The sequence below is a fragment of the Melospiza georgiana genome, chromosome 3, assembly GCF_028018845.1.
Source record: "Melospiza georgiana isolate bMelGeo1 chromosome 3, bMelGeo1.pri, whole genome shotgun sequence".
Lineage (NCBI taxonomy): Eukaryota > Metazoa > Chordata > Aves > Passeriformes > Passerellidae > Melospiza > Melospiza georgiana.
In genome coordinates this window covers 107,808,704-107,823,243 of record NC_080432.1, presented here as the reverse complement: position 1 = coordinate 107,823,243, position 14,540 = coordinate 107,808,704, and the positions used below count along the sequence as shown (strand labels likewise).

Here is a 14,540-nt window from a genome sequence, read left to right as displayed (position 1 = left end):
TTAATTTATGTGTCATATGAATAAATAAAAACTAATAAACAAAATTCAGTAAAATGAGAATATTTTAGTAAAATTACTCTGTCAATATTCTTTCCTCTTAATTTGCTCATAATTGAGGTAAATCTGGGCATTATTCAATCCAATAGGTTATTTTGCCTTCAAAAAGTAGGTGAAAAATATGGACTTCCCATGGCTTCTATAAGTAGAAGCAAAAGATGTATTTATTTGCAGCACAGCAGTTCTCAAATGCTGTGTACTTCTCACCTGCACAATTTTAGTAATAGGAATTATTATAAATTTTTTTCCTAACACACATTTCTTCGATATGAGAAAAATTGATATGAACTTCAGTTTCAGGAGTGTCCAGTTCATGCTGCATTTTGGTTTTGGAAACCTTTTATATCAAGAGTCTTCTTCTTTGATACAGGTTGAAAGATGCATTTCTTTCTACATGATTATCATACAAATAAATGCTCATTGGCAGAAAACCATTACTCTGTTGCAGCATATTAGGTAATGATTGTTTCCTATTTAAAGCTCAATGAAAAGACTGATTTCTAAAGTAATTCTAAGGCTCAGAAAGGATAAGTTACTTCAGCAACTTCATATTATTCAGGTACAATATTCTCTCTCTGGTAACTATTGCTGGTGATTGTCTTCTGCAAAAGATCTTCATATCCACCCGGATAATCTGGAGAAGTTTTTCTGGTTAATGTCAAAGTAACTCCAGGGACTTTTTTTTTCTTTTGAAAGTAGGAGTGTATTTTGGATATTCTGCAGTGGATCCCAATTTTAAATAAAATTGTCAGTTTTTCCTTTATGCAGTCTTTGATGCCTTTGTATTTAGAAACACAGAAATTGCATGTGGGAAATTACCTATTGCAAATTCTTCTCTATGTTCTTAGTATACCTTGACGATGTTTTGCAGGCGACATCTACATTTGGATAGGCAAGGTAAATATTACTTAAAATGTTTCTTTTAAGGGTTATGGCTAAGCAGTGTGACTGAAGTATAGATTTTTCTCTTAGTGATCTTCGTTTTATTTTGTTTTGGGTTTTGTAGTACAGACTACTGAAGAGTCATTTATATTGCAGAGTTTTTTGTTTCACATATGTAAAGTCAACGTGATTAGATATCTGTTGTGAACAGTGTTCTTAATAATTCTCATGAAATACTGGGAAACCATTGTTCAATTCATAACTTATTTTTCTTGAAAGGAAATGATGTCTTGCCTTATCTTCTTGGCTGAGTAAGTTGTATTGGGGAATAAAAAAGTGAGTCAGCTGAGACTTTTGCAGGCAATCCACAAAAAATCCCAAACATTGCTGAAAGGAATGATCCAAGTTTCCCAAGTACCAGTCTGTGTCATTTGGCCACATGACACAGGAGTGGAGAAAAGCAGTTTTGACATGATAGGAACAGAATTTTTCCAATTCTTTTGGATATTTCCTTTTAAGTTGCTCTAGAAGAAACTTCAGCAGCTTAAGACAACCTTTCCTGTTAAAAAAAAAAATATATATATTAGGTATCTTCTCCATAATTCTAAATATGTAGATCAGATATTTAAACACAGTTATGCATTAATTGTCTTGTTGCTTTCTTGATTCAGTACAAGACGTAATTGGCAAACCAACTTCTTGGTTTACTTGTTAAGGAGGTTTTGTATCTCATGTGGGTTTTGTTCTTCCTTGTTGAAGAAATCTAGAAAACAGTTCTCATGGAAGTGAAAAATCATTTATTCATCTTGCTCTCATTCAGCAGTGTTCTCACCATCATTTTAGAAATTACCTTGATATGAAGGGAAATTATGCTCAGAAAGTGGAGTCAATCACTTTTTAAAGCTTTTTTTTTTTTAAAACAGGACTGAATTTGGGAAAGATAATTGAACAAGGCACATCTTTTTGCATTCTAAAACAAGTCTGGAGTCTAAACCAGCAATGTGATTGTTTCCACCTTTCATTAGGTAAACGCAAGCCAGACATTCAGCAAGAACATGCAGTGTTGTATTGCTGTAGAACAATTATGCCTTAAAGACTCTTGCTTCCTATTATGAGTAATTACTGTTAGATCACATTCTTAAGTGCTAAACTGAAACAGTGTTAGTGCTAGCTCAGCTCACACAGGCTTAAAGTAAAATATTCCTGTGAAATACCAACCTACAGCACTTTGGTCCATTGGATTCACAGCACGTCTTTGAGTTGCCATGGTTCTGTATCATATCCTTTTCAATATGTGAGAAGGAGAGTCGCCAGGTGTTCCCTGAAGTCAAGCACAAGACTGTTAAATAGTTACACAGCACTAAGCATCAGCTTTCCTAGCTGGAAAAAAACCCCATAATTCAGTGAGTGCAGTTAGTTCCTCCTTAACTCTCCAGCTGCTTCACAAACACAATTGGAATGTAATTAATATAGGACATAATAGTTTGGATGCTATAAATTCCTAAGAATGTTTGGATTTACTTTAAAATTAGGCTTAGTTCTGAATGTCCCTGGATTTGCTGAACATGATTTAGAGAACTGCATTATTCACAGAAATCTACAGCCTTTTAATTTCTGCTATTGTGTTTTCTTTTGCACGTAATAGGTTAGTGAGCTTGTCTCATGTAAGATGACTGTTCTAAAGCATTTTTGTTCTTCTGCTCATGCTTCTGAAAATAATTGCTAATATAGCTCAATGCCCTGTTTCTAATACCGACAATCACTTTTGTCTTTTCATGAATTACAGTTTGCCTTGCTTGTTTGGCTCAGTTACTCTTTGCATTTAATTTGCACAGGAAGAAATTGCCAAATAAATCAGTACTTCTGTCCTGGGCTTTGATAACATGGCCATGCTAATTAAAATGGTACCAGAATGCTTGAAATCTTATGCTGAAAGGATCAGTTACCATAATGCACAAGTCAGAATGTTTCTGCAAACTAAAGGAGGCTCAATGTGACAGTGGTCTGGAGGAAAAAATGTTGTAGCCATACCAGCGTTCAGTGAGAAACAATGTATCTTGATAGAAAACAGTTTGCTTCCTGCAGAAGTATCTGATTTGTGGACGCAATCTTATGTATGGGGAAGTTCCCTGCATTTTTAGCAACTTTCTTCTAATTTCCTTACAAGACGGCACAAGCTGCTGTTAAGCACAGTACCAGCACAAGGGAAGGCTGATATCCGTGTGTCTGGCTGGAGTGGATTTAATATAATGCTCTTAGTAATGGTTATGTGCAGCCTGGCAGAATGGGCTTGTATTTACATTTCAGTGCAGGACAAGCAGTACCACAAATCTGCTGCTTTAAAGAGGGATTTCAGTTGTCTGAGCTGGAAATATCCAGCATGAGGTGTCTCGAAGATGGAATACTGAACATGATCTGGATACCCTTTCTATAGCACTTGTAAGTGATCAAGTTGTAGAGAAGACATTTTATAACTTACTGTTGTCCATATTTGAGGTACCTGTTAGAACTTTTTCTCTTTTGTTTTGCTTGGCTACTAAATAAATTGAGTTTAATCTGAAATCCCTCCTCTTTTTTGTTCCCAGCCACTGTTCAATTTTGAGGCCAGCCTGTGTGCTGGGGGGCCAGCTCTGCTGAGACTTCAAAGTCAAGATGATGTCCACTGATATTTCTAATGGAGGTTTTTTGATCTGAAGAGTTATTGCAGGGCTTCCAGCCTTCTTCCTTGCCACAGTGACTTCCACACCTAGTAAAAAAGAAAGTGATATTTCATGTTAGATGGACAAACAGCTAGCTAGATAGATTAGTAAGATGAAAACTGTTTTTTAAGAATGTTACAGTTTTTACTAAAGAGCTCATAGGCAATCAAAAGAAATACCTGGGTTCAGTCAATGGTTCTTTATCCTACAGGATGTTGAAACATTGAGAAGGTCTACTGAAGAGTTCTATGAAACAGGGAACACTACTGTGTTTACTTGACTTACTGTCTAAGAATTAAAAATATAATAATGTTTTTCATTTAATTGCTTCCCTGTTGAAGACACACAGTGAGGAGATCTGGCCACAATATTTCTGAAGGTTTTGGGGAGAAATAACTCTAACTGGGGTTATTTTAATATAATTATATAAATATATATATAGAATATATTTAAAATAATTATAAAAACAACTGGGATGCAGTTTCTGTGCTGATCCATAAAAAATACTAGGTAGTGTATAAAAGAAAATACAGGTGCTGTATAAAAGACAGCTCCTTGTTTTGCTACTACTTCAGCAAATGGCTCTTTGTATACTCCAGATAGGTACAAGATGTATAGGTTATGTAGGAAATAGCAAGCATGCATCCCTTAATGTTTATTATTTTCATACAGAAAATATGCATAGTGGAGTTAATAATGTAACAAGTTACCTATGTGTTTTTGTGATTATTAACACAAGAGCCAGCTTGAGATACTGGGGACAGGAGGGGTTACAGCTCCATTGGCACAATGAGACTGGCAGGAAAATGTGTGTTCTTAGTGCTGGGGCAACACATATGCACAATGTAACTGCGTTTGTACCACTTCCTGATGAAGTTTGTTCTCTCAGTACTCACCTCTAATGTTTCTAATGTTTCTTACTTCCTGTTTAATAATGTCTCTTAGTGCTTGAATCATTTTAGAGGCTGATAATTTTCCATCTTCCTCTAAGAACTTCAACCAACTCCTTTCTATTGGACTCCTTTTGAATGATACATAATAAAAGGCTCCAGTATCATCAGACTCATCCAGCTGAAGCCTTGCAGAACCATTTGCATTCTGTTTTATAGGGATTACAAGCATGATGTCAAACTCATTTGGTTCAGATATCTGCAAATGTAAGAATAGAACAGGCAATGTGCAACTTAGGTTTTATTCTCCTGAGATTTTTATACCAGTTGTGGTTTCATCTGCCTTGGTGTCTGATGTGAAATATGAGCTTATTTCTGTGGTATTGCAAGATTACTGTGCATTGGGGTGGAAAATAGCAATTTGCAGCTCACTTCCCAGCTCTCCAACTTATTAATTTTTAAGATAGTTTTAAGATTCTTAAGCTGTTCTAAATAATTAATGTATAAGTATGCTCAGACATCCTCTTGCACTTTGGATGTGAGGAAAAAATGCACTGCTAGGTCTGAAGCTAGTTTTAGACAGAAAAAAGGTACTGGTTAATCACAGAAGGCGAAGGAGTTGGAATGGACCTTAGAGATAAAGCTAGTCCTGACTCATCCTGCCCTGGGCAGGGATACCTTCCACTAGACCAGGTTGCTCAAGACCTTACTCAACCTGGCCTTCAACACTGCCAGGTTTGGAGCATCCACAATCTCCTCAGACACTCTGTACCACTGTCCCACCACCTTCACAGTAAAAAAATTATTTCTAATATCTAATCTAAATTTTTCTTCTTTCAATTTGTATCCATAACTCCTGATTTTTGAAAAAACTATGAACTAAAACCTGGCCCAGGGCTTCTCGTGCAGTGCTATACCTGACGGATTGTGTTGTGTGCTGTGCGAGCGCAAGGCTTGCTGCAGCCTGAACCGTTCAGGTAGCGTCTCTGACTCAGTGCACGTAGCACCATTCAGCAGGTTACTGATCATTTTGTAATGCAGTGTGATTACTTCACAGAGCTATCCTTAGCGATGCAGTTACATCCACAGAGCCTTACTCGGCGGGAGATGCCAGCCAGGAGCGGCCCTCCGCGGCCGGCCCGCGTTCCCGCCCGCCGCCCGGCGGGAGAGCGCTGCCTCCGCCCCGGCACCCACCTTGACGCGCTCGTAGTAGCTGCCGGCGTTCTGCTGCTCCATGGAGCTGAAGCAGCTCTCATTGTCGCGGATGGCCTGGACCAGTTGCCGGACCACGTCGTTCACCAGTGTCGAAGCCTCGGACACGTCTTCGCGGAGCAGGCTGAGCCGCGACAGCACCTCCCGGAGCCGCAAGGCGTCTGCCGCCGGCGGGGGGCGACGGCCGGCGGCAGCGACCGCCCCGTCGGGCACAGCCGCGTCGCTCCCCGGGGCCGCGGGGACTCTGGCGGCCGGTGCCCTGCTCCGCGGGGCGGGGGGCGCCTCTGCGCCTCCCGCCGCCCCGCCCGCTGGCGGCTCCCGGGCAGCGGGGGCTCGCCGCGCCGAGCGGCCGCCCCGGGCCGGGGCTCCGTCCGTGCGCGGTGTCCGGAGGGTCGCGATGGCGCTCGAGCCTTCACCCGCGACGCGGCCCCGCGAGGGACTTCGGGCTGCGCCCTTCTCCCTGCCCCGGCTCCGCGGAGCTGTGGAACGCGTCCCCCGCCTGGCCCGCGCCCCTCTCCCACCCGCGGCGTCCATGGCCGCTGCTCCCTCTCCGCACCGGCAACACGGCGAGCAACGGGGTTCCCGCCTCTGGCTTCGGGCGAGTTCCTCTTCCAAGAAGCGCGCCTCCCCTAGGAAACGAAACCCGCCGAGCGGGGCGGAGGCAAGACGTAGCCCGGCGTGCCAACTTCAGCCCGGGCACAGGATAGCTCCGGCAGCAACAGTGAAGCTGCGGTCTGCCTCCAATCCGACGGGAGCGTTTTCCCGCTCCTGGGCGGCTCCGCCCGCCCGCCCGCGGGGCGAGGACACGTGAGCACCGGCCCCGCCCCGCTTTTCCAGCCGCACGGGGAGGCGCCCGGGCCGCCGCTCCCGCAGGCCCCGCCTCTCGCTCCGGGCCGGAGGAGCCGCGGCGGCGCTCCCGGCCCAGCCGCCATGTTCCTGCGGAGCGGCTGCCGCCGCCTGCCGCTGCCCCCGGCGCCTCGCCCCGGGCACCGCCGGGCGTGCAGCGAGGTCGGGGCGGCGGCAGCGCCGCGCTACGAGGTGGTGGTGATCGGCGGGGGCCATGCGGGCACGGAGGCGGCGGCGGCGGCCGCTCGCGGCGGGGCCTGCACGCTGCTGCTCACGCACAGGATCGGCACCATCGGTACCGCCGCGGGTGCCCGGGGAGGACGGGGGAAGCTACCGCGGGCGCCTCGGGTCTCCCGGCGTGGGGAGCGGCGCTGAGCCGGGGAGGTCGCGGGGGCCTTTGCGCGGTGCTGAGGGTGTCCCTGTGTCATTACCCAGGGGAAATGTCCTGCAACCCGTCCTTCGGCGGCATCGGGAAGGGGCACCTCATGCGGGAGGTGGACGCCCTGGACGGGCTGTGCGGCCGCGTGTGCGACCGCTCCGGCGTTCACTACAAGGTGCTGAACCGCTGCAAGGGCCCGGCCGTGTGGGGCCTCCGCGCGCAGATCGACCGCGGCCTCTACAAGGAGAACATGCAGGTGAGGGGCCGGGCCCGGGTGTTCTGAGGCGGGATGCGCCACCGAGGATTACGAGGAAAGCGGCTATGTTTTGTTTTTCATTATTTACCGATCAAACCTAGATACTTTTCTGTTTGGTTCTTGGATGCAGTGTAAGTTGTTGGAGCTCAGCGCAGCCTGAAAAATTCTCTAGTGTTTTAGATACAGGTCAGGCTTCATGACCAATTAGTTTATTTGAGCTTAAACTTTACGTGAGTGAAAACTTCTACCTGAAAAATCAGGATAGTACCGTAACTGAGTGTCTGCCAAATGACCTGGTAAGAACGGAAGTGGGTAATAGCTGTTTCAGAAATCAGCAGGGTTTGGGATTGCCCATATGTCTCATAACTTCCTAGATTTTTGCAGTAACTCCTTTCATGACAGAAAGAAATCCTTAACACACCACTGTTGACAGTTCGTGAGGCGTCTGTGGAGGATCTTCTCTTGACTGAGCCAGAACCAGGCCGTCCCGGGAAGTGCCAAGTCACAGGAGTTGTTCTGGGTATGTGCTGGTAACTCACTAAGTGCCTTCAGTTACTCCACACTGAGAACTAGCCTTTGGGGTAAATATTTCTGATTCACTGATGAGAAAGATGAATTTATCCTATTCTGATTCATTAGAGAGAAAGATTAATTAGCCAACAGAGCTGGTTTAGGTAAAGTGAAATAAACCAGGTTAATACGTGTACTACAAAGTAATACAATGTCAAAAATACCTGGATTAGTAGTGTACTGGGACATGAACTAAGTTAATTTTCTTCAGGCTAGTGATACTGAATTCCATGCTGTGTTTTGAGGTTTATATTTGGTAAATGGTGTATGCTGCCCTCAGTGTTACAGGACCTTGGGGTCCTCTTAATAACAGGCTTGTACTTCATTACCCCTTGCTGTTATAAAAAACAAAGTAAAGGCCTGGATATGAGGTTTTCTCAGGAGTGGTTTTATTTTTTAGGAATAACTTGCTTAGTTAATAAATAAATATACAGAAATAATTACATGCTGTTTCTTGTAGTTATTACTATGGATGCTTTTATTATGGAGAAGCTGGTATTATTTTATAATAAAAACAAATAAAACCCCAATGAGCACTGGTAGTCTCCAGTTCTCCCTTCAGGCAGAAGCACCAGAATTCCAGGGCTTTGTTGCCACTAAACTGTGCACGTCTCCGAAAACGTGCTGTTGCAGGGGATGGGAGCACAGTCCGTGCCGGGAGCGTTATCCTGACCACCGGGACGTTTCTGAGGGGTGAGATCCACATCGGCCTGGAGACACGCCCGGCGGGGCGGCTGGGGGACCAGCCAGCTGTCGGGCTGGCCCACACCCTGGAGAGGCTGGGCTTTGCTGTGGGCAGGCTGAAGACCGGGACGCCGCCCCGGCTGGCCAAGGATACGATCGACTTCGCTGGCCTGGAGGAACGTGCGGCTGACAACCCTCCGGTGCCCTTCAGCTTCCTCAGTGAGGCCGTGTGGATCAAGGTGGGGTAGCGCACCCCACCCATCAGGTGCACGTGGAGCCGGGTGGGAAGCGGTTCTGGGAATGTCGTGCTCATCATCAGCCGGGGAGTCAGGGCTGGGAAAGGCAGCTGGGATGTGTTTGCACTGGAGGTGTTACGTTTTTGAGCATTCTCAATGCGAGACGGGAGTTCCCTGTGTTCTTTTGAAAGCAAATACCTTTTCACTCTCATTTCTCCACTTGAGAACTGAACTTTCTTTACCTATGGAGTCAAGAGTTTTGTGGAATGTGATACTGCTGCTAATATTCTTCATGTGCTGGTTTTACAAAATCTTCCAGTATTATGCCTGTATTGTAGAGATTTACTGTGTCTGGCTTCTTATCTTAGCTCTGGAATGAGGTTAAACTGTTGAAATTAGAGATAATTTGTAGTATTGACTAAGAAAGGATGGATTTATCCACAGAGCTGAGAGGTGGCAGGTTAACAGTAACTTAAAAGCAGAAGAGGTTCAATTTTCTGAAGAAAATCTTGGAACATTGGCTGTTTTTGTATAATGTAATTAAACAGCACAGAGTTAAGTATCAGGAGTTAATTTGCCCTGGAAGTTAGAGGAATTGCAATAACCTTTTACAATCAGGATGTGGCAAAAGTAGTATCAGTTGAAGGCCTTGGTATATGTAGGAGAGGTTTTCATACAAAGTGTTTTAAATCTAACAGCAAAAAGTTGTTAGACAAACATCTCTAATAACAATTTTGAGTCAAAATTGAGAGCATATCAGGAATTTATTCTCTGTAAACATGTTGAAAGAAACAACAATTTTCAGACATTTATATATGCTATAACATGCAGGATTTTTTATAGATGCTCTCAGAAGTCTGGCCAATTTATTGCATCATGGTATAGGTGTTCTGTTTCTTTTATTACTACCAGAGCATCTCATCTGTCTTTGTTTATTGGATAACCCAGGTTTTATCCAGCTAAACAGTACTTTATTAAATTTGCTGTCCTGGTTAGACAATTACTATTGATTAAGTTTCTGGAGTGTACAGGCCTTTGAAGTGGTTCCCTTACCACACCTGCAATGTATTAACTTTTTCAAGACAGCTTTCTTGTCTTTGGTATCTAATTCATCTCAAGTTATATGACAATCATTGACCAATTCTTTATTGAAGTTTGGTCTTCAACTGTTGATTAAGTTCTCTGAGGGTTATGGGTCCATGGAGTTCCTTTCCCCAAGTGCAGCGAGATGATTTCTCAGGGTTTTGTACTGACACTCAGCCAACACAGATCTAAATCAAAACCACATAAAATCACAAGACTTTTGTTCTAACTAATATATAATTCAGTGGCAGTTTTAAAGAGTTTGGTGCTACATTGTCACAGTTTTGAATGTGAGTCTGTTGACTCTTTTTCAGAAATATCAGTGAAATTCTTTACTTCACATGGTGAGGTTTTTTCCAAACTTCGAATTTTTCATGTTAATTGCAGAGTTTTGTGGTTTTTTCCTCTTCAAGAGTATTTTTTTTTCCTTCACCCATTAATTGGCTGTTAGCTGTAGGGTCAGCACTTATTCTTCTAACTCCAGAGGGTTTTTTTTCCCTTTGATCAGTTTGAATGCTGTAATGTTGATTTAATGGGAATATCCATCCTGTAGTTAAGAATATGGCATATAGGATAGAACTTAAATTCCAGACTCCCAGATTCCATCCCGTTCTTGGTCTGGTCTTGGGCACGTTGCTCAGGCTCTCAGATAGATCGTGTTCAGTCTGTCCAGTGGCCATGACAGCCCTGCTGACCCATCCCAGAAGAGAGAGCCAGCCATCATGGGAAAGGTCTTGGAGATACCGGAGTTATTGAGTGAGGATACTTACAGAGTTAGTGAGTAAGGATTGAGTAAGGTGTCATGACCAGGTTAACTCAGGCCGAGCTTTGGCGTGTTCCAGCCCGAAGATCAGCTGTCCTGTTACCTGACTCGCACGAACCTGAAGGCCCAGCAGATTATCCGCGATAACCTCCACCTCAACAACCACGTCAGGGAGACAACCAGGGGCCCACGGTGAGTGTGTGGCATCATGCAAGGCTGTCAAGGGGACAGGCTGGAGGTCTCTTTGGAGCTGTGGGTCTCTCCTGCTTTGCTTCTGGAAAGTAACTTTTTCTCCATGTCAGGTGCTGCTCATGGCTGTTTACTGTTACAGGTACTGTCCCTCTCTTGAATCAAAGGTTCTGCGCTTCCCAGACCGAGAACATCAGGTGTGGCTGGAGCCAGAAGGCTTGGATTCCAATGTCATTTACCCCCAGGGCATGTCCATGACACTGCCACCTGAGCTACAGGAGCAGGTGATCAAATCCGTCCCAGGCTTGGAAAAAGCCAAGATATTACAGCCAGGTGAGGGCTGAATAGTTTTGAATCTATCAGTCATATTTATTTACTAGTTAATGAAAAGCAGGTTTTGTTTAGAGCATAGCAAAACAAAGGAAACATGAAGCAAAACTAATTCCTGAATGCAGTGATTTTTAGTCTGCTTGTTCAGAAGTCATAAATAGAATTGATAAGCAGTTCTGCTCCACTGGTTGCCTTGACAGTCCCTCCTGTAACATCTGTCTTGTTGTGTGTCACAGGCTATGGGGTGCAGTATGACTTTTTAGACCCCCGACAACTGACCACTTCTCTCGAGTCACGTCTTGTTCAGCGCCTCTTCTTTGCAGGCCAGATAAATGGCACAACAGGCTATGAAGAAGCTGCAGCTCAGGTGGGCAAATCTGACTTGTATATTCAGCACTCAGAAAAGGATATTACCTTGGCCTTTGTGATAGTCTTGCTAGGCCCGTTTTGTGCTCATGAGATGCTCTTTCTTTTGTTCCTCACCCTGATTTCAGATTGCCTAAGATATTTTTGCTTGTGTCTGTACAAGTATCTGCAGTTGCTATCCCTAAAGTTGCAATAACAATAGTAATTGAAAGTCCTGTCAAGTGTTTCAGCATGGAGACTGTGCAGTGGGTATAGTTGAAAATGTGGGAATTGTCTCCAGACACATCAGCAGGGGCCAAGAAGCCCTTCAGACACTCAGAATGTCACAAGCAGGAAACAGCCTGGATTACTGGCGCAGACTGCTGCGTTTTCCTGGGCGCGGTTTGACGTGTGAGCCTTCGGGGCAGGTATGGCCAGTTTTTGCTAGGAAGAGAGCGATGGAGTTTGGTTTGTTTTGCCTGTGCAGGGTGTGATTGCCGGGATCAACGCGTGCCTGCGGGTCCAGGGCAGGCCCCCGTTCACCGTCAGCCGCACCGAGGGCTACGTGGGGGTGCTGATCGACGACCTCACGGCGCTGGGCACCAGCGAGCCCTACCGCATGTTCACCAGCCGTGTGGAGTTCCGCATGGCCCTGCGGCCCGACAACGCCGACGCCAGGCTCACTCACAGAGGTGTGCTGCTGTGCCAGCCCCCGCACTGACCGGCCCTGCCTGGCTGCGCACCTGTGTCTCATGGATGCCTGTCTCTGCAGGGTTTGAAGAAGCTGGGTGTGTGTCACAGCAGCGATATGAGCGAGCGGTTAAGATGAGAGCTGCGTTAGAGGATGGGATCGCAACACTAAAATCGCTTCAGTTGAGCATATCCAAATGGTCCCAGTTACTGCCAGGAGTTCCCATAAGTAGCAATCGCAGGTCACCTGTCAGGTGAGTGTTACACATGGAGCTTTCTGGTTATGCTTGCTTTAGCACATCTGGCTAGTGGTATCACAGCATTTGTCCATCCTTCCTGAAGCTGTCAGTACTCCAAGATTGCTGTTCTGGCTTAAGCTAAGAACTTTGTACGTTTGAACAGCCATAAATCTGCCTTACAGGTGTGACTCCTTTTTACCATAAATGTTTACTCTTGTTCTTCACAGTGCCTTTGATGTCCTTCAGTATCAAGATGTCAACATGGAGATTCTGGCAAAGGCTATCCCAGAACCCCTGGGCAAACTTGCTCAATGGAGGGAGCTGGCAGAGAGATTGAAAATAGAAGGTAGGGTACAAGGATTAGGCTCTCTCATGGTGATCTGTATATGTTTGTTCAGTAAGGGGATGGCAGTTGTCCTAGTGTGTTTCATGTTGCTGCTTAGAGAAATAAAACACTGATCAGAGTGTGAACCATAAGCCACAGCCCTTTTTTGCACTGATGCACTGATGTTTCACTCTATGAGTAGGATCACTCTTTGGGTTTTTTTCTTCCTTACTGCCCCATCAAATAGGCCATCCTTCGTTGTGATGAGAAGATAAAAACAACCCATGTATCTAAATTCCTGTAACAAATTGAAGAGTAGTACTTCTTCCAAAGCAGTGATGTGAATTGGGCTCTACAGTCTATGAGGCTGGAAATTTCCTTAGGAGCTTTTGACCACCATAGTGAAATTTCTCATTGTGCTTTGTGCAAGTGACTTGTTTCCCATGAATATCTGTCTGTATCTGCCCTTCTTGTTCCCCTGACCACCACAGCTGCTTACGAGTGGTGTGTGGTCAGTCAGCAGCAGGAAATGGAGGAGGTGCGTCGTGACGAGGCGCTGCAGCTGCCAGAGGACCTGGATTACTTTGCCATCGATGCCTCGCTCTCGGCAGAGGTGCGGGAGAAGCTGGATGCAAACCGCCCCCAGACGGTGAGAAACTCAGCCACAGCGGGGCTGAGCAGCACTGAAATCCCTTCTGTCTTCTCAGGGGGCAGGGGGTGAATCAGGGAAAGGAGCACCCACAGGTTTGGTCTCATTCTCACCAGCTCCATGCAGTGTGTAGGTTTGGTGGTAGTTAACTCGTTCCTGTCTCCATGTGCAGATCGGCGCGGTCAGCCGAATCCCTGGAATCACACCGGCTGCTATCGTTAACCTGCTGAGGTTTGTGAAAACCAATCACCGCAAGACAGAGAAGCTAAAAGCCGTGCCTCAATCTGGACAGTACTTCCCAGGGAAAGTGTACTCAGGCAAGGCAACTTCACAGAGATAGATTTCAGCAGAGTTTTCTGAAGAGGAGACAAAGTTTGTTAAAACACCTTTGTAGAAAATGGCACTGATCCTGCCAGACTTTGTGGCAAGATCCCCACCTGAGCCTCTTCCCAGATAACACCCATGCTGGCTGGATCCAAAGCAGTTGTGGTTGGGTTCTGTGGCAGTGTCATTGCATAGAGCAAAGATGATGAATGCACAAAGTAAATGCTCAGAAACCTAAATACAGCCTGTGATTTTGCTGATACAAACGGAAAGACAGGAGAACTGCTTTTGAAGTTCCACTCATCTGGAAGACTTTGGATAGTCAAAATCTGTATCTTGTAAAGGACAGTGTTTAGTTCTTCTGAAATGAGTAAGAAATGTTACCATGCAAAGCTCATGGCAGCACAAGAGGATTGGAGCTGAAAAGTGTGTTCCATTGAGTTCAGGGCTTGTGTTCATAGCTGTGCAGTGACTATGCACAGGCTGGTGTCTCAGTGTGGTGTCAGCCAGAAGGAGACATTTGGCTATGCCACATGAATTATTTAAATTTATGCAGGAGAATGAATGCAAACACCACATCCTGTAGATGTTTTTCTCTTTTAAAATAAATAAAGCTTATCTTGAAACTCGCTGAAGAACTCAATTATCATTTAGCTTTCAGCAGGGCCTCGCCAGTTCATGGATCACAGTTCCCACATGTAAGGTGGGCTGAGATTCACTACAGAGCTGGGGGAGGCAGCTGGACAAGGCTGGGTGCTGAGGAGGGTGGGGGACATGTGGGAACCTGCCCCATGGACCTCAGCCTGGGCACTGTGAGGCTCTGTCATGTGCTGTGGGCTGGGGGAGTGGGATTCTCATCAGCCCTGGTCCTGCAACTGACAGGAGCAGAACG

At 45.5% G+C, this 14,540-nt stretch overlaps 2 protein-coding genes across 2 annotated transcripts; one reads left to right on the top strand and one right to left on the bottom strand.

Annotated features, from left to right (window-relative positions):
• Positions 1 to 86: 86 nt before the first annotated feature.
• CGAS (cyclic GMP-AMP synthase) lies at positions 87 to 6,274 on the bottom strand. The gene is made up of 5 exons (XM_058021047.1): positions 5,723 to 6,274; positions 4,535 to 4,787; positions 3,440 to 3,676; positions 2,158 to 2,260; positions 87 to 1,498 (listed from the first exon to the last, which is right to left on the bottom strand). Exons 1-5 carry the CDS (start codon positions 6,272 to 6,274, stop codon positions 1,156 to 1,158), a joined length of 1,488 nt encoding a protein of 495 aa, XP_057877030.1. The 3' UTR covers positions 87 to 1,155.
• A 396-nt stretch (positions 6,275 to 6,670) lies between these two features.
• MTO1 (mitochondrial tRNA translation optimization 1) lies at positions 6,671 to 14,276 on the top strand. The gene is made up of 12 exons (XM_058021305.1): positions 6,671 to 6,881; positions 7,022 to 7,221; positions 7,624 to 7,741; positions 8,425 to 8,714; positions 10,637 to 10,749; positions 10,889 to 11,079; positions 11,313 to 11,443; positions 11,909 to 12,113; positions 12,194 to 12,365; positions 12,578 to 12,696; positions 13,167 to 13,324; positions 13,497 to 14,276. Exons 1-12 carry the CDS (start codon positions 6,671 to 6,673, stop codon positions 13,662 to 13,664), a joined length of 2,076 nt encoding a protein of 691 aa, XP_057877288.1. The 3' UTR covers positions 13,665 to 14,276.
• Positions 14,277 to 14,540: the final 264 nt, after the last annotated feature.